Here is a 20,042-nt window from a genome sequence, read left to right as displayed (position 1 = left end):
AGTTTGTGTTTCTTGTATTTTTATTGTATAAGGTAGTAGTTAGGTAGTAGCATATAAATTTATATAACGTACGATATACATAGTATGTAAAAAAGACATAGCTAGCTTAAATACTTTCACTTGATGCGATCGATCTGTTTTACCACTCCCTAAACCAGATCTGCCCATTTATACTCTCTTGTTCCATGGAAATTGCTCTCTTTTTCGGGCAGTTCTACTCTAATCTCAATGCAATGTTTTCGTGCGTGTGTGTGTGACGTATGCGTGTGTGAGTGAGTGGGTGGATGAGTGGCTGGATGGGTGGTTGGGTGGTTGGGTGACCTCTTGAACTCTTTAACTCTTCACCCTAGAAACCAGCAACTCCGCCGCGTTTGCGATAGTCGGCATTCGCATAGATAGCTGTGGCATTTCTCGAAATGGCCGTGACCACAGATGAACTTTTCCTGGGACAGGCCTTCAACTTGTGTCCCCGTTTGGTGAGCAATTGGAGCAGGGATTCCGGGAAGCCATCCTCCTCGTACTGCAGTACATCGGGCATCAGTTGGTGGTAGAAGCGCGGTTCATCGACCGCCTGGCGCAGATCCTTGCCGAACCACAACACATTGGCGAGCACCTCAACCACGGCCGGAATGATCTTGCTGCCTCCAGCTGCTCCAATGACCATTTTCATGTTGCCTTCCTTATCGCCCAGAAGGATCGGTGATTGCGAGGACATCGAGCGCTTGTGTGGCTCGATTTTATTAGCCGGCGACTGGGGCAATTCGAAATCGTTGTTTTCCACCGCAAAGTCGTTCATTCCGTTGTTCAGAACAATACCCGTACGCGGTCCAATTAATCCGGAGCCAAAACTAAAAATTAAATATTAAATTAGATTATTCTGGGTCATTTGAAACCTTGGGTACTCACTAAAAATTGATGGAGCTGGTCACTGCGACGGCATCTCCGTTGGGCGCCAAGACAACCAGATTCGAAGTGCCATCCAGATCCTCGATGGCAGCAAAGTTGGCTCCATACGCCTGGGCATCGGGCAGCACGTGCGAATCATTGATCATGGCCCGCTTCTGATCGCCAAAGTCCAGACTATTTAGCTGGCTAACCAGCTCCCGTGCATCGATGAAATGCATATCGCCCAATTCGGGACGCTGGGCAAAGGCGAACTTCATGGCCTCGGCAAAACGATGGATGGTACGCGCCTTCAGCTCCTCCGTGGACAGGTCCAGTGCCGTGAAGTTATAACCCTGCAGGATGGCCAGGATGTGGGCCACCACTGAGCCGGAACTAACCGGAGGCACCACGTACAGGGTGTCGTCGCCCAAGTCCATGGTGATGGAGCTCATCACATCGGCCTCGTATGACTCCAGATCATCGGCCACTATAATGCTGCCAATGTCCTGCAGATCCTCCATTAGCAACTTGGCTATCGTTCCGTTGTACATGTCCATGGGTCCATTCTCGGCCAGAAGTTTGTAGGTCTTGCAGAGATTCTTGGGCGGCTTAACAACCGTTCCAGCGGCATGGGGCTTGCCGGTTTCCGCATTCAGATAGATTCTGTAAGGAAACAAACACTTAGAAAGAATGTGGGAGTTTGAAATCGCTCGAAAAGGTGCTGAAAGTACGCTTAGAGAAATAGTTGGGCATACTTTAAGACACTTCTGAGGCAATTTCATGCATTTGGGGAATTTACTGGTACTGCTCGTGCTCCTTAATGTTCGGCAAAGCGAGATTCAGGGCCCGTTCCATGTGCTGCGACACATGGTATCCCTTCTCGCAGAGCTCCAGCGATGGAGCCACCAGTTCTGCCCACGGCAGCCGTCCAAACTTCTGATGCGCCACATGGTAGCCCATCACCTCGCCGGGCACAGCGATGCTCAGCGGTCCCTTTAAGGACTTCTCCGGCTGCTGGGCGAAATAGTCCTCGGTGGCCTCGTAGGGCGCCACCTCGCGTGCATCGATGGAGGTGGCGTGGCGCTGCTCCCGGTTGTAGATGTTCATCAGGTGGCCTCCACCGATGCCCATGCTCTGCAGGGTCAGCAGTCCGTTGCACAGGAGGGCTGCGATCGCTGCGTCCACTGCGCTGCCATTCTTCTGCAGGATGCCGCTGCAAGGAATGGGGTCAAGGTAGGAAATGGGCTTTTTAATTTTCACTTCTACAGTTCATAACTTAGCCAAAATATTTCAAATCTGAATTGCGCTGAAAAATTGCCTCGATCGTTTGTGCACAAGGTTGCGCAGTTCCAAGTTCCCTTACCATCACTTTTTAAACTCGATTTTGATCTTCAAAATCCTCATTTATAGTTACCTTCCGATCTTGCTGCACTCGAGGTTATCGGAACTCACGGCTCCATGTTGGTAGACCCCCAGAACCGAGTTGTACTGTTCGCTGGTATCGATCCTGATCTGATCCGCTAGCCAGGCGGGTGGTGACGCCGTGGTTGCCGCCGTGAAGGCGGTCACATGGGGCAGGATTTCAACCGGTTGGTTGGTCGCCAGATTCAGGTTGCCAATGTTGGTCGTTTCCGTTTCCGGTTCCTGTTGCTGCTCATCATCTGTTGAATGAAATGTTTTAGGTGTGGGGCTGGGATTGCTATCTGTTCTGCTAGTGTTTGTTGTTCTTGTTGTTATTGCTGTTGGTGGTTGTTTTGTTTCGCTTGTTGCTGTTGTTGTTCTTATTGTTGTTGTGCTGGTGCTTATTGTTGTTGCTAATCCTGGTGGTGCAATTGTTGTTATGGTTGCCTCTGTGCTTTTGGTTGTTGGTGTTGCTGTCGTTGTTGTTGTTGTGGTTGTTGTGTTGTTTCTATTTGGCGTCGATTTAGGCCAGTCTTCGTTGTTGTTGATGTTGTTGTTGTTGTTGTTGTTGTTGTTTAGTGAGTTGGGGTGTAAAGTTTTTGGTTGGGGTTTGGTTCATGTGAATACTTTTTGGTGCCACAATAGAAGAAATTATTTTGAACTAGATTAAATGCCAGGTGCTTGGTTAAGATGAATCGAAAGCATGCAGTAAATAAGCGAATATCGTTCTATTTAATCTATATTTTATTTTATCATATGGTGACTAAATTCGGTCTTCAAAAGGGTCCCAAAGTCTGTCTGTTCGCATACAGTACATCTACACATACAACATCTATCTGAATCGAGTTTCGGTATTAGTTTGCAGTGGGTGAGTGAATTGTTAGCTGGATGTGGTTGGCAATATACCTTTACCCGATCTCCCATACTCACCACTGAAACACAGGCTAATGATCACGTAGCTGATCAGGGCAATGCCGATAAAGCAGATCAGCACGATAGTTAGCGTCTTCATCCAGGCCAAAACTTTCACGCGCCTGCGAAAAGCAAATTCAAAGTTATTGACATTTACAGAAATTGACAATAACAACAATTTAATAATACTAATAATTATTAGTTAAAAACTTTGTGAGCATCCTTAAACGTTGCAACTTGTGCTGCAACTTGTGGAACGGAACAGAAATGTATATTTTAATTTTGAAATTGCCAAAAAAGAATTTACATAGCGTACTATTGCAGTTGCCTCAACATATTAAATGCGATTTCTATGTAAGCAGCTTACGCTACTCGTCGCAACCATAAAACTCGCCAAGGACACTTGGAAACTAAATGCTATTGTTATTGTTAATGTTCCTTTTTATGCTCACATCTGCTCGCGACGCGCCTCCTCGGCGGCGGCAGTGTCCTGCATGAGTTCGCCGCCATTCTTCTCCTCATCGGAGTCCAATCCGCCGGCGGACTTCAGGGGAATCTTGTTCATGGCATCCTCGTTGCTGTGGTGCACCATCTTGTGGGCATCCGCTGCTGCACTTGCTCCGGCTCCCGTTCCAGTTGTCGCCGATCCCGCTGGGATTGTGATGGAGCTGTGGTTGGCGAGAAAGAACGAAAATAAGTTGTAAACAGATGCAACAGTTTTTGATATCCTCGGTGCTCGAAAATATGCAACAGTTTTCGCCACCAGCTTTCAAAACCAACTGAAAATGAAAATGAATGCGGCCAAAGCACCGACAATCTCAAGCGATTCTCAGTCATCGACGACCGACAACTACAGTGGAGCCTCTATAAATTAGTGACAAAGGAGCTATAAGAACCGCTCCCAACTCTTTAGTATTTAAACCACATAAAACCACAAATATTATATATAATATATTATTTTAACAATACTTGATCACTTTGTTAAACAAAAACGTATACTTCAGCCCATAAGTTCATGTATGCGAAACACCACTGTAACAACTCAAACAACAACCATATCGCTGTCGTCATCGCCAACTTTGATGGCAGGATGTGGCTTGTGTGCTCGGCTACCCGACACCGCTCACCTCCCACCGCCCACCGCCCCACTTTCCTTGGGTGGGCGTGTCCCGCACAGAAATGGGTCAGACAAGCGTCGACGTCGACAGCGACGCCGGCAGAGGCGGAGGCGGTAGCAGTGGGAAATGCATTTTCCTCAATCGAGCGAGTGGATTTCCTTTTGTTGTTTCGACCATAACCATAATTGAATGTTGTGATTGTGAGCTCGCGTGGTTCTCGGGATTTTGTGGGCGGAAATAGGGTGGTGTTGGGTTAAGTCATTGCTCGCGGGAATTGGGTTAATTGCTGCCAGCAAAAAGAAATACAAAAAATACAGCAAAAATATGCAACGGGCAGAGCAGCACCTTTTGCACCGCGCTCCTGACCTGGGCTACATTTGTAATTGTTGACGTCGCCACTCGCACTCGCACTCGCACTCGCACAACCCCCCTTTAACCCGTGAAACCCCAACCAGCGAGAACCGCCCTTTAACCCACCACGCAGCGATGACGACACTTGCTAAAGAGGAAAAGCCCCTCGTGGAAACAGGGTGCTCCAAAAGTAGACACTCAAATGCAGGCGGTAAGTTAATCGTTACTGATTGCAGTTCAAAGTCTTAGGGGAAATCACTGGGGAAATTCTACATTTAACAAGAAGAGTTCGTGGGAAATATACTTTTATTGAAATAATAATATCATGCATATGGAATTATCTCATTATATTGAAATCCCAAACTAAAAACAAGTTGCTTAACATATAAAATTGATATGCGATTCGTGAACATAAATTTGATAATTGGAATTAATATGATGCTTTGCAGATAGATGTTGAATGTTTTCTGCGATTTAATTTCCATATATCCATGTACCACTCGACTTTAAAGTTGTGCCTGAAATGAAGGGCCCTATACGTTGTGTGCACTTTTTAATATTGCCCATTTTTTTTCTGGTTAATAATACTCTTTGCTGCTGCCGACTTTGCACGGCCTGGCAGTCAGGCATTCGCGCTATTTTTGGGTCAACTGCATTTAATTTCGTTTCGTTTTCGTTAAATGGTCGGTGGGCCGAAAGAACAAGCCGCAATTATGAGGCATTCGGAATGCAATTGGGGTTTACGATCCACTTGTTCCTGGCCGCGCCTACGAAAAATGGCACATGGAACCTAAAATAGAGTCCGCTGTGCCATGACCATTGCAAATTAAATACAAATACTCACAAATAGTTCCCTACTCTGCTTCACTTTAATTGATTGCTATTTGCACTTAGCGGTTCGCAGGAACCGAACGACAGGTGGCGTGTTGGTGGTGGTCATTAGGCAAGGATAATTACTCAATTGCAACTTTGTTTGGCAAACGCTTCGCGGAAAGCATTAGCAAACTAAATTACCTAACATAGCGTAACATTTTTTAAACTTATTAAGCAAATTGTACATTGTCCTATGAAGATGGAAATAACTTAGAAATTGCTAAGCTTTCTCTCAACACACAATGGCCCAATACATACTTATTCTTTAATTGGAATTCTAACAACTTTATTTTCACATTACAATTTTTAGATTTGGCGCTTGCGCAGCGCCTTCAAACCAAATTAATTGCCTAGCCGACCAATATGAAATCGCAATTGGAGTTGGCTGTCATTATTCCAACGTGTGAGGACTAAACAATAAGCAATTAATTCAAAACCAGATACGAAATCGGATGAATTGAATAGTTTCGTCGGTTGGGTCAATACTTTCAGGGATAGTGACCGACAAGCAATATTTATAATAAGTACACCCATTTCCAAATACATGGCTACATATGTTTTTGCCTTTCAGTGTGCTTTACTTTTATTACTCATTATATTCACAAGACAAAGGAATGCAAAAATCATTGGCTGGCTTTCATCTTTAGCCGACTTCTTATCGAAGGAGTAGAAGAGAATAGAAAGAATAAAAGAGGAAGTCTCGAGTGAAGAGGAAAAGTAAAGATATGGGTCAGCCAGTACAGAGAAAGATTTACAATTTATTCAAATATATATTCTTATTAAGTAGACATAGTATGTTTCCCCTTTAACTAAATATAATATTTAATCCAAGCACAGTTTATTTCGAGTAGATTTCAGCACAAAATACTTGATAATTGTTTGTATTTCAAGAGGGCAAGGGCAGCTGGCCATAGATCATGGTTGATCGGGCATACCCAAGCCCAATCAATTGGCGGCACCAATTCAATTTGCATTTCGGATGCCAAACGAATCGATTCGGTGGGCAATTAAATCAACAATTTGACAAAGCAAATACAATTAAAATGCACGAAGACCGGCGCAAATAAATCAAAACTTGCTGCTGGTCAATGTTGGGCATAATTTAGCTGCGATTGATGAACGCCCAGCGACACCCAAAACAATTTTCAAAATTGCACTGCGTCAAAGTTTGTTATGTCCCAAAGTTGTCCAAAAAGACGAATCTTTTGAGTTTTTTGCACCCGGAGACCTCAAAGTGACCCCATTCCCAGCTTTACGAGGAGTCGGTCGGCTAGGAGCTATTTTTACTCTGCTTTGTTCGCATCTACTCAAAAAACATCTTTCAAAATCGTATGGGCAGGGAAATTTTGGAAAAAAAAAATCATAATATTATGCTTCAACGCAAATTTCATAGATCTAGAACAGCCATAAAGTTTGGGAATCGTAACGGAAGTATTCAAATGACAAACCAAATTAAGAAATCCAATTTAGCTACGCTTATAAATTTTAGAACAAAGAACTTCGAGTCAAGTCGTAAATAGGCGTTTTTCAAAGTGAATATATTTTTAGCTTGAAGCTTATACATAATTAAAATATCTGCTAAATATTTGCTAAGACAAGTATTATAAGTATATGGTATTCCCATTTTAAAGTTTGTCATTCGTAAAGTGAATGCACTTATTGCTTTTATTAGGTCTTGCAACATATTTTATTTTATATTCCTAACCTTTCGGAATAATATAAAACATTTTCGAAGCTACTTTATCACTGAGAACTTGGACGTAGCTCTTACTAGGTCTTTGTATATATTTAGTATTTATTTGCCCAACCCTTTTAGCACAAAGATGCTCAATTCAGTGGCCCAACGCAAAAACCCAGACGAGTTAATGGAAAGGAGGAACCTGCCATAGATCGACTAGAACAAAGATCTGTCATTGTGAAGGATTCCCCCGTCACGGATTTACGGATTCATGGATTCATGGATTCACGGATTTTGACACATTCGGCGCACTGGCACTCGCATTTTTCCAATCCAAATTGGTGACAGTGCAAATTGATCTCGCCCAAAGTTCAGGGACGCTCTCCACCAGATAAGTAGCGCAATCCAAATGCGGGTGCACATCGTGTACTAGATACAATACGTATGCACAGTGTACAGTGGCATCTGGGTGTTGTATAGTACTATAGATAGACACCCAGATCCAGATATTAGCTGGCATGGCATGGCCTTTTCTTCCGAGCTCGGGTTTTGTTCTTCTCCTTTCATTCGGTTGATTAAGTTGTCGGCAATCAGCTGAAGGCACCGAAACGAGACGGCGTTTAGCGTCGATTACTGTTAGATTAAGTGGCCCGATCCCAGATCTGCTGAGCCAACAATTGAGCGCTCTCTGGGAATTAGCTTGATAAAAAACCAACCCATCAGTAACCCACCACCACCAAATAACAACAAACCAAACAAACACCGCACTTGGACTGTAAATATATTATAAAGAAACTAAAATAATGGAAAATAGGAAGGAAAGAGTGCCGGCCGGGGAAGTTCATGTGGGATCAAGAGATAACCCGAAAACAAAGGAAGCCCGAACTCGACTGACCTATCTGAGTTGTGATATTCTTGTGTTTTCCCAACTATTATCTTTATTGTGCCCACTGATCCCAGAAGTGAAGGTCAGGGCTCCGAAAGCCAATAACACGATTAAACGGCTGTGATTGCCATAGAATAGACTTACATACTCGTACATATACATATGTAGATATGACATGTCAAATTAATCCCAGCAAATCCTATTTTATTCATTCATACTCATATTCATATTGAGTTACGGGTAACCCCGATTCATGGGAAATTTAATATTTCTCCAGCTGCGCCTTGATGTTCAAAGAACCTCTGCTGCAAAGAACCTCTGCTGAGTTCATTTTAATGCGATAAAATAATTGCAGAAAAAAGCGCTTGTACCCTTATTTCCTGCCTTGGGACTTATATCAACACTATATTTTTTAAGAAGTCCGTTTCCGCTGCTACCGCTTTTAACTATCGTGTTATTTTATTGATAACATCAAGCTCCTAGTTTCCTTGATTGAAGAACATGTTAGAACTTCCCAAGTACGACATTCTTTGATTTATTTTTTAATAATGGCGCTTGTTGGTTGCTTTATGAAATCAATTATAACTGAAAACACATTTCCCTGCTCGGGAATAATTCTCCTTCTATCTTGCAGATGAATAGCATTAAAAATTTTAAAAATTTGCACTAATGAAACCCCTTCTCCAATTTTACACCCCATGAATTTCTCGAGATTCGATTGATTTATGGAATTGCCATCAATGGATATCCATGAATTTCAGCTCGAATATTATTGGCATTTCGGGAATTCGACATATCATCCCATTATATCAACCCATTTCCCACGTCTTGAATATTTGTAACACAAACATTTTTCTTGGCTCCAATGACCTTCAGCAAGAACAACAAAAAGAGTGCATTCTCAACAAGTGTTTGCTTTTTTACGTTTCTTTTTTTTTTTTGGGGTTTTTTCGTTAATATTGTTATAATTTCTATTTTGGCGCATTTGGCGGCATTTTCGGCGTCTGGCATTTATTTGGCTTTCATTCTTTGGCCGACGCCTTTGTTTCGCTGCTGTTTTCGGTTATTTTTAAATATAATAATTGCAAAATGAAACGGAAAAGACACGCTGTGTTTTTTTGGCCCTAGACTTGGACTTGGACTTGTTGCTGCCAACGTATTTTTTATAAATACACATATATACATATCTCCTTCTATATATTTTCTGGTCTGTGGTGGACAGTTTTTTTCAGGTGGGCGAACCTGGCGAATGCCGGCCCAGCATTAAAAGAAAAAAAAAAGAAACATACAACATACAACAGAAATAAAACACATTTTGATTTAACGATCCTGATACGCACACGCACCACAACAACAACAAAATGGAATAAAAAAATTATGTTTTTTGTCACCTTTGATTTTTTTTTTTTGGTAATTTAAATCGTGTAATTTTTCGAAAACGCGCGCGTTTTTTTGTATTTTACTCAAATACTCAAATATACTCGCAGTTGAGTAGCGAATTCACGCGTAGTATTCTACGCAAATTTATACCGCTGCTATATATAACTGTGTGGGAATTCTATAATTTTCAATTATATATGCAACTTCTTTTTAGCTATATTATTTAGTCGCGTGTCGCGTCTGCGACGTCGTCTGCGTCTGTTGGTCAACTGAATTAAGAACGGCCGCTAACGATGACGACGACGCTGGCGCAGCAGCAGCGTTTTGAGGCGAAGGCGGCAGAGCGAGTGATGCGCATCTGGCTAGATTCCCGACTCTGTAGGCACAGATGTTTAAAATAAACAAGTCGCCAAGTATCTTTCGAAAGCAATCGTAACTGATAAGGACATTATGTTGAATGTAAAAAAGGTATACAGATTCACAAGCCAACAAATATAGTTAAAGAAGAAAACCTTAAGTCTCGCAGGAGTTGGGTCAAAAAATTAGAGCGCAGAGTCAACTGTTTTAATCTTTTCAGATTGAAGACTAATGCTAATGTATGAGGTGCCAAAGTGAATACATATCATTTTGCATTATTTTGTATTGCTTTAAAGGTGCTCAAATCAAATTGCTGGAAAAGTATTTTTTAATATCTTGAGTTAAAAAAAAATACATTTACATTTTAACCAAACATTACCTAGTTACCATTCTTAATCTTCTGCAATCCTTTAAATATAGTTTTTATTGTTGGGAAGATTTAAAGATCATGTAGGATAGCCCCCTTTTCTAAAATATTCGCCATCTCTGACTGCGACTGCTTTTCGTCTAGCCGAGTGGGCAGCGAAGTTGCGTCTCTGCCGCAGCGCAGCTGCTGTTGCTCTTACTGTATTTTTGTTTCATACTAAATTTTATTTTTTTATTTATATGTTTTTTTGTTCCACGCTGCATTGCAAATTGTTGCTGGCGGTGCGGAAATCACAAAAAATTAGACGACCCCGATGGACATAGAGCTGCCGTGATTGCCATCATTCTGGATGCTAGTTCTGCGAGTTCTGGTTGGCTTTCGGCTTTAGTACTATCTTTGGTTTTATTTTTTCAGTGGTTCCCGGGGGGCGTGGCCACCACCCACCCGCCGGCGAGCCATTAAGAGCAATTTGTTGACAGTGACACACAAAAATGGACACACAAAGCGACGCGAGGCGACAAAACAGGCTCAACCAAACAAACAAGCCGCAACCAAGCCAAGCTAACCAAAAAAAAAAAGCAAAATAAAATAGTAATGATAACATGGAGGAAAATCGGAAAATGTGAGACAATTCCGTGACATCATCAAATCACTTTAATTGCATCGCCGCCAAGGTTGGGAAATGAGTAAGGATAACCGTCGTTTCTATATTTATGTTCCTGATTTACTTTGCTTTGATTTATTTCCTATTACTGAGAATGTCCCTCCAACTGTTGAATCTTATTTTTAATCTGTCTTTGACGGCCTTTGGCTATCTTTCGGATGTCTGCTTCTGAAGCCAGGTGAAATACACATTTGGTAAGCAAGTTAGCTTGCAGTGACAGCAGCGGTCAAGCACTTAGCTTTCGAAATGAAGCTCATGCTATATAGCACTAATTCAAAAATCGTGTAAAGGAGAGACCTAAAAACCACAACGGCAATAAAGTTACAGAGTTCAAGAATATTTGAATAAATGTTTAATATGGCTGAGAACTGAATCCGCCCCAAGTGGCCAGCTGCATAAAGTAGGGAATACCATGCAAAAATTGTCTAAATATATAATACCTTTTAATCAAGTACAGAGTCATCGAAATATGATACAAGATGAATTAGACATCAGATGAATTAGATCCTTTATGACCCGAGCTAATGACTTGACCGCGACTGTGGTGCGTGTGCGTGTACGTGCATGTTTGCTGGAGTGGTCATCGTTTGGCCATCATCTCCACACATCCGCTGGGCATCAGAGCTGTTATTTTTGTACTACTTTGTATTTTCCATGCACTCTGCCGATGGGATGTGTGTCTTTGTGGGGCCACGCAGATTTCCGCTGCAGTTTGACATTTGCAGCGGTCTGCCGGTGATAAGAGCTGCACAGCGGACAAAAGGCAACGCCAAAGCAAAGCCCCACAAGGAGGATGGTGATCATGGAAGCATGTCAATTGCGCAGAGATACAAAGACACTGAGATACATGTGTGGCTGGCGAAAACACTACTTATTTATTTATACATACATGCGCGATGTCGTGCTGCTAAAGCGTGCAATTTGCCACAGTCGCCGTACTATACTCAATACTATATGCTATATAGTAGCTGGATCCAGAGGCAAATCAAAGGCACAGACGACAAAACGGCGAACAAAAAAGAGCGCACGGAAAAAATTAAAATGTGTGTCAACAAATTGCACAAATTATCGGCAGTTGAGCGCAGTTTGGGTATACTCGAAAAAACTAATCCACTCAGGCACTCCATAAGTCAGGCTTAAGGTGATAGTAAAAATGTGATTTTAAAAGCAAAAAGGTTAACCAGCCTCAGAGGATCGTATTCTAAATTGAAATTCTGGTTGAAATTGATCTAAGCTTAACACAATTATAATTTGATTGTATTGTGCTAGTATTGTATCAATTAATATGTGCCAAGCTGTTTCTTTCGGTGCAGCCCAACCTCACTGACCCACAACTCAGTTTGCCAATGTGTGACAACAAACAAAGATATGACCTTAATCTGATCACCTTTAAATTGGCATGCTATGATCATTTTCCTTAAATGCATGGTGCATGCTGACCGAAGGGGAGGGCGTATAGAGGAGGCTTCACTGTACTTGAAGCGCACGCTTGTGGGCGGAGTGGGCGGCATTGCGTCCATCCACATGACAATGGGCTAATTACAGGGAATCCATCACGCGGACTCCTCCCACTGTTCATAATAAAATAAAACTCAACTTTTAACCCTGCTTCATCGGCTCTTTTGGCTTGATTTTATTTACCCCATTCCACTTCATATCGATTTGCATACTGAATCACAGCTCTTGTATTAAAAACTTAATAATAAATAATTAAAATATTAAACAAGTGGATAATATTTGTATATTTTATAAAAGCTGAATCAAATAATAGCACATTATTAATATTTTCAAAGCATAATAATAAATTTACCCTAAATATAAAGAAGACAAAAATGTCAGTTAAAAATCTTTATAAATATCACCTCTGCAACTGCGATCCCCAGCTAAGCTGCCCATCAATGGTCACAGGCCCAACCCAAATTAAATAAATGGATTTTTGCTCGCTGAGACTTTTTAGGTGCGAATGCAGAGGAAAATACACATTCATCACTTGCAATTTGAATTTTTGAACTTTTAGTGCGTTGGTTGTTGGCGACGCCGACGCGGTGACGTCACAAATTTATTTAACCAGTTAACCTTGGCCCGATCTACCCTCTCACTCGCACCCGCAGTGGAGAAGGGGCGCGGAAATCGAGATTTATATGTTTGTGAATTTTTACTGATAACAGTGAACGAATTTATGAATTAAAAATTCAATAATAATCCGTTTTCTTGCTGTGAATAGGAATATAGAATAGAGTGTTGATTTAAAACTGAAAATTACTTTAAGCACAAAAAAATGGACTTTAATAAAATAGAGCAGCCATTGAAATATGGAAAAGTAAACATATTCCTTTTGATTTCTCCGCGTGGCCTAAGAAATAAATACATATAACATACTAGATTATTCTGGTAAGCTTTGTTTCTTAAATCTTTTCTTAAGTCCCTTTGAACTCTTCCTCGCTCAGTGAACACTCATTTTTTACTAACACTATTATTTAGAATAATATTGTCCGATTGCATATTTGAACTTGTCGGATAAGTCTGGGATTTGTGTGTGCCTATTAATCCCCCGCGACTGGAAAAAAAAAGTGCAGATAAAGAGGGAGGCACTTGGCAGGGTCATTAAATGGTCGCCGAAAAAATACCCTTCTGGCACTCGAAGTTTTTGTTTTCATTTTTTTGATCTCTCGTTGTTGAAGTGCTCCACATTGTGTTGCGCTTTCATGTGGCATGCCACGCCCTAATCATCCTGTGGAAACTATTTTCGGTTCGTCTGACACACATCGATGGGCGGGAAAAGAGGAAAAAAGTGGGAAATGAGCAGAGTGAGTAATTGTTTACATTGCGCTTCATGTGAGCTACTTTACGGCCCAGCATGTGACCACGCCCCCGCCCCACCACATTTCCATTTCCCAGCAAGAGAAAAAAAACACAGCACAAGAATTTCACTTGTTGGTTTTTCCGCGCTCCGCATTATCCCTGTTTTTGATGGATTGTTTTGCGGTCCACTGAAATCGACGAAACTTTAAGTTTGAACTAATGGCAACAAAAATATCCGAAGGAAACACTAGTACACACAAAAAAAAGGGGGGTGGGCACAATGCACATATTTGGCTGGCATGTAAATGTAAACAACATTGAAGCGATTTGCTCTTTGATTACCTTGAATTCACTCAGACATTTTGAAGATACGTAAACATTTCTTTAGGGTTACCTTTGAGAGCATACCGAAATATCCAAAAGTTTGTTTATGCTGCCTAAGATGTATTTAGTTAGTGGAACTTAGAGAAAAACTATAGTAAAAACATTGAAACAATTTTAAAATATAATAAAGTATTGTTGTGCAATTGCCTAAGAAGCAAAAAATACGAATTATATAGGTATTTAAAGGTATTTATCTTGGTATGAAAAGTGTCATTATTTACCGCCGTTCTACGCGCTTCTCAAAAATGGTAGGTAAGTAAACTCTGTCGGTGTATATATTTCAGTATAATTCGGTATTTTTCGTATTTTTATTTCAAAATATTTTTTTTTTTTTTTAAGTTTTAAAGTTTTTCTGTGTTCCAAGTCCCATGTCGACCTCAGGTGAACTTACGATTGCAGTGTTGAGAGATTTGTGGCCGACGCACCTACGCCGCATGCCGTGGAATGCATTTCGCAACTTTTGCCGATTTTGTGCTCTCTATGGGATTAGCACCACCACTCCAGGTCTTGGATGCCGACAGCTGGCGATTCAAATCGCTTATGCCAATGCACGCACAGTAACAAATTAAAAAAAATAAAATAATTATGAGCACGGCACAGTTGGATTTCCTTGAGTTCAACTTTAGAAAACCAGCTTTTGTTGGATTCGAATCGAAATTATGATTTGGTACAACAGGTTGAAAGTTGGGTTTACTACTGACTTTGGGCAGCGACAATTTTTGGAGGCGGCGGCATTCGCGGCGTTCAGTTTCCGACTGAATTCTCACTTTCCGCCGGAGATGCCGCCCGGAGATGCTGCCGCTGCGACGCCGGCAGAGGCAGAGTCCGGCCCCATTTCCCATTAACATTACCATCGCCATCACCATTTCATGCCACCTCATAGCTACAGCCGCAGCTAAATACAGATCCGAATCCAAATCCACCCACGTGGGCCGGCCAATTGTTGCTGCCGTTAGCATAAACATTTAAGCATCCAGCTACAGTGCGCGACACACACGTATTGCTTGGGAGAGAGTGTATACATTATTGTAAACCACAACTTAATTTAATTTGGAATTTAGAAAAGATATATTATGGTTTGGTTGTGGTTTTAATATGTATATATAAATGAGAAGTTTTTTCGCATAAGTCTTATGCTTGCGTGGCGCACTGTCCAAATTAGATAAATAACCAAAAGGAAATGACTGCTGTTGCCGTTGTTGTTTTCAGTTCTCCGTGTAGGTGAGCGATGCATGTCACTGTTTTATTTTACCACAATTAAACGACTTGCTACAGCACTAAACATGGGAGACCAACGCTGCGTATGAGCAATGTGGCTGGGCATTAATCAGTTTGATTCAAAGAGAACTAAGAAGGTCTACAGAGTTCTGCCTGTAAAGGAATTAAAGGAATAGCTGAGGATCGCATACAAAATAATAGTGACGATAGAAGGAAGCCATAACTAATCCAAGATCTGTAATCCATTCCGGCGGATAGTTTTCCTAATTCCTGGAACCGGCGAACACATGTTAGTTTGCGGGAATGTCTGTGGTGGCATGAATCCCATGAATCACGGACAGATAAAATATATCCCCATAAAACTGGAGGCCCCACGTCAACAGCCGGCGAAAGTGAAACGTTCCGAGGTATGTAGATATATAGTAGATTATTCAGACCAACTGAATGGACGAAAGACAATGGCGTAGAGTAGAGTTTATGGGCTGGCGAAAAAGTTGTGTACTTAAAGCTCGAAATTAATGGTCACAAGAGATGGCTAAATTATTACTAAGATTCTACCAAAAAGTATTTTCCCTGAAATATATTTTTCCATGTTTAATTTAATTGAATGTAGATGCACTTTAATGTTTTGAAGGAAGTCAGTGCGTTTAAAGGTCTCCATCCGCAGTTTTCCCGCTACTTCACTGACTAAGCCCATAAACAATCCGCCACTTGTTTGTTTATAATCCCCACTCGAAAAAGAGGAAGATCCCAAAATCGAAGAATATTGAAAAAAAAGAAAGAATCGGATGTGTAAGCGCTATGTGAGATATTCCATCTGGCCGGCCGTGTAATAAAGATCCTCGGGATGGCGCGGTTTACTACTAAAATAAAAACAACAAAAAAACATAAAAGGGGCAGCGTCTGAAATAGAAAAAAATGTGTTGGGGGAGAAACGTAGCGAAATAAGGCACTTATGTACTTAGAGCGATGCGAGATGTGAAGTCGAGAACTCGCAGAAACAGACACACTCGACCACTTGACATTGATGGGTGAGGATTCTCAGGAGATCCCACAGAGCATTGGACTTGAGTGGTGTCACTTGGTCTCACCAAACCTCCCCCGAAAGCAGCTCGTTAAAATCCAGAAAAAAATCAAAGAGAAAAAAGAAAACAACGGATAAGTGACATCAGCCCTGCGAAATTCTTGCTCGTTTCATGTTCGAATTTCGTTGGCTAAATACAAAAATCCGGAACAAAATTTGGCCAATACCAAAATTGCCTCTCAATTAAGTTTCAATTGGCACACAATCCGGCCAAAGCTAAACAAGGGCAACACGTTGGCTAATTCGAACTCTGAATGCCCTGAAAAATATATCATATAATATACAACTTTTCTTAGCTTCATAATATTTAAATATTTTTTTTATTTATATATACAAGTTGAACTATGAATATAAATAACTATGAACGACAGTTATGACATTTTTTTGTTTATCTTATTAAACAAAATAAATGTAAATATATTAAAAAAATGTTATACAACTAAATTATTTAATTTAATTTTTTCCTTAACCAAAAAATATTTATTTTTTTGCTTCGTATGGGCAGCGGGAGAAACTGAGTTCGGTATCAATTAAAATTGGAGTCGCGTGGCGATTAGCGCCATTAGCTGATATCCGCAAAGCAGAGGGCGCAGTCCAAATTTCCGGCGCAGCCCCGTTTTTCCCTGTCTACACGCAGCGAAAAAGTTGGTATGTAAGTACAGTGCTTTCAATATGAACTTAACTTTCAAATGGAGGTTTAATTTAGAACTGCAAGGCAAATACATGTCGTCCTTTGAAGTTCTTTTACAAGAAGTTTCTTCAAACAGATATAATTTTTTTTCAGTGGCAACTGAGGTCATTTTACCCATGGATTCGGCGTTCGTTGCCCTTTTTTTGTTGTCTTTGCCGTGGATTTATTTATTGTTGTACTGTTTTCTGGGCCATAAACATTCGACTATGCAAGAAGAACAATAAATAAGAAGATAGGAAACGTGGCAACAGAGAGAGAAAATCCAGTCAATTGATGTATTTCTATCTTTGAGCGCTGTGCCTTTGTATTCTTTAGTTTTAAACAAGGTATCGCATCTTACCTTCAAAATTTGTCCTTCAATAATTACCAATTATGAAGCAATTCCATTGCTTTCAAGCTACTTTTTTGGTTTTCGATGCAGTGAAAGCGTGTTTTTTCCCGTGCATACATCTTTAACACATAAACCTAGTCCAAGTAAGGATAGGTGGGGAGTTCCGCATCCACCCGATCCACTGGCCGCACTTGCAGCGCCCGCCAAAGTTTCCTCTTGCCCGGCACCGGTTTGTCCAGTTTCCCGCGGTTCCTCTGCAGGTCACTGTAGGGCGGCGGCGGGGGATTCCGGAGCAGACCACCCCGGTTGCGGCGCATAGCTCTGCGGACTGGTATACGGATGGGAGTCAGCCAGCGCAGCTGCTCCTGACGGCGTTTGTGACGCTGCCGAAGTGTCCGGGAGGCGCAGTACGGACGGACAGTGATGTAGAAGAAGATCTCGATCACCGAGAAAATGCTGAAGCCCATGAAAAGTCCCAAGAGACCGCCCGTATTAGCTGGAAAGGTAAGAGATTGAATTAATTATAATTCTACATTGCACTTCTTCTTGGTTAAAGTATCTTAGTTTTGGAAACTTTTTCATAATGTTCGCAGTTGATTTGCAACGAACATAACTCACACAAAAATTCGGTAAAGCCAAACATCTCGGACTTGGTGGTGCTGCGAAATATGTTGGTCATGTAGTAGAAGTGCAGGATCGAAATCTCGCTGGCATTGCTGTATGGTCCGTGGAAGATATAGTCGGGTAGATTCTCGCCGGCCTGAAATCTCGGGTCCGAAACGATCGAAGCCGTCGAAAGTGTGGCCTTGTAGGTGAGCTCAAAGCATCCCGGCCAGCAGCTCTCGCAGGATAGATTCGTCAGCGAGGACTCAATCTCGGTTTGGACCCGATTCGTGCATTGGTTATCGTTGGGGCCACACACCCTGGCCAGCGGATCGATCCGGGGGAGGTAGTACAGCACACAGCTGCACTCGCGGAGCAACAACTTTGCCTCGCATTCCAGCTCGCAGTTCTTACGCGAATATGTCCGGTAATAGGCCAAGTCATTCTCATCGGAGAAGACGCAGCGGCGCACTGATTTCTTGATCGACCGTATCGTAGGCAGGGCATCCTCATAGACAGGTTCGATGGGAATCCGTGCCTCGCGTCCCGCGGTTACAACGAAGCCATAGTTGCTCACTTTCGGCAGTTCGGCGGGATTGTGAACGAGGACCTTCAAGGCGTATTAATACATACAATAAATAGTTTACTAAATGCTTTCTATCCCACCTTGAAACCCACACTCATGGATTTGGTGCAGTAGTACTCCGCTATGGAGGCGTTCAGTACAACGGTGAGACCCATGCGGATTCCCGTGCCACCCGAGGTGCGCGGAAAGTAGAACTCGGGTAAGTTGCGAGCATAACCCTTCTCTGGTGTCCAATCGATTGGCTCATAGCGGGTATTCGGATGAGCCGTCTCCAGCCGCACATCGTCACTATAATTCCGAATAAGATACGACGGATGCAGGGCATTGAAGTTGCAGCACAGCCCATCGTCCGTCAGTATGGAGGTGAAGAGCCCGGAGCAGTCCTCCTCCCGCGATCCGAAGCTGCAGTACAGGAGCATTTTCTCGCACGGCTGGGCCACGTCCACCAGGATCGCCTTGAAGTACTTCCAGGTACCTATGTACGAGATGGTCGTGTCCCCGCCCTGGTCACACAGACCCATCAGCAGCGAGAAATTTGTACTGGTCCGGCCAATGCGATCCACCTTACTGAGCAGCGCCTGGTTGAGATTACAGATCGTGATCGCCGGAAAAGGCATGTTGCTGGTTAACTTTTGCTTGGCACTGGTGGAAATGATTATGGGCGAGGCACTCCACTTCACGTACACGTTGGATATGAAGAACCCGGAAAGGATCACCACCAGCACGAAGGCAAGACCAAAAAAGATTCTAAAAAACGATCTTATTATCATCTTATTACCGAGATTTCGACGTTCAGACGGACAGATTCATTATTCATTAAAATAGAATACAAAAAACATACCGTTCCGGAATAGTGATGCTCTCCTCGGCGATGTACTTTAATCCATGGAGAGTGCTGTTCTTCAGGTAGTAAACCACACTCCTCTTGATGGCCGCCCTGCTGCAGATGGTATTCTCATCGTCATCCGATTGGGAATCCTTTTTGCACGCCAAGGAACCACTGTAGCGCCGCCTGCTTTCCGTCAACGTCTTCATGATGCACTGCGTCCGCACTTTTTCGGATCTCCACTATTTATAGTGACATCCAACTGCACTTGCAGGTGCAAGTCCATGGCGGTCATCAGCTTTAATCATATTGAACCAGGGCAAACACGGTCGTCCATTTGCAGTGATAACTGCCAAATTGATTTTAGCCACCCCACTGCAATCCACGGATTTGGAAAATCAAGCGGATGGCCAGAAAATACGATTACACCGTGGCAAATAAACTATACACCTGAAAGTAAACATGGATACACGCACGCTCTTCAATACAGATATTCCAGAAAAATTATTACACACAGGCATAGGCTTTGAAAGCTATTTGAGCAGCAGCTTTGTACTAAACGCAATCATATTTTCACGGAAATGTACAATTAAGCTGAACGCCATTAAAATTGCGATCAATTTAATTGATGTGTAGTAAACGCAA

General features: G+C 42.2%; 2 protein-coding genes across 3 annotated transcripts; both read right to left on the bottom strand.

Moving 5' to 3' along the window:
* Nucleotide 1: 1 nt before the first annotated feature.
* On the bottom strand, nucleotides 2-14,850 carry LOC6550036 (glutathione hydrolase 1 proenzyme). Of its 2 annotated transcripts, none has more exons than XM_001977466.3 (7): nucleotides 14,450-14,850; nucleotides 3,651-3,866; nucleotides 3,217-3,320; nucleotides 2,300-2,546; nucleotides 1,685-2,098; nucleotides 907-1,548; nucleotides 2-848 (listed from the first exon to the last, which is right to left on the bottom strand). In XM_001977466.3, the coding sequence occupies exons 1-7, from the start codon at nucleotides 14,506-14,508 to the stop codon at nucleotides 347-349; spliced, it is 2,184 nt and encodes a 727-aa protein (XP_001977502.1). In that variant the 5' UTR covers nucleotides 14,509-14,850; the 3' UTR covers nucleotides 2-346. The 2 variants fall into 2 exon arrangements, with proteins under 2 accessions (XP_001977502.1, XP_015011100.1); XM_015155614.2 differs by having other exon boundaries at nucleotides 2,300-2,819; nucleotides 14,450-14,849.
* Nucleotides 14,851-16,830: 1,980 nt separating this feature from the next.
* On the bottom strand, nucleotides 16,831-19,840 carry LOC6550035 (pickpocket protein 28). Its single transcript, XM_026982425.1, has 4 exons — nucleotides 19,413-19,840; nucleotides 18,652-19,318; nucleotides 18,001-18,595; nucleotides 16,831-17,878 (listed from the first exon to the last, which is right to left on the bottom strand). The coding sequence occupies exons 1-4, from the start codon at nucleotides 19,604-19,606 to the stop codon at nucleotides 17,517-17,519; spliced, it is 1,818 nt and encodes a 605-aa protein (XP_026838226.1). The 5' UTR covers nucleotides 19,607-19,840; the 3' UTR covers nucleotides 16,831-17,516.
* Nucleotides 19,841-20,042: the final 202 nt, after the last annotated feature.

Source organism: Drosophila erecta, unplaced genomic scaffold, assembly GCF_003286155.1.
Source record: "Drosophila erecta strain 14021-0224.00,06,07 unplaced genomic scaffold, DereRS2 tig00000126-arrow-pilon, whole genome shotgun sequence".
Lineage (NCBI taxonomy): Eukaryota > Metazoa > Arthropoda > Insecta > Diptera > Drosophilidae > Drosophila > Drosophila erecta.
The sequence above is the reverse complement of the archived record's forward strand: the minus strand, read 5'-3'. Positions and strand labels throughout refer to the sequence as shown.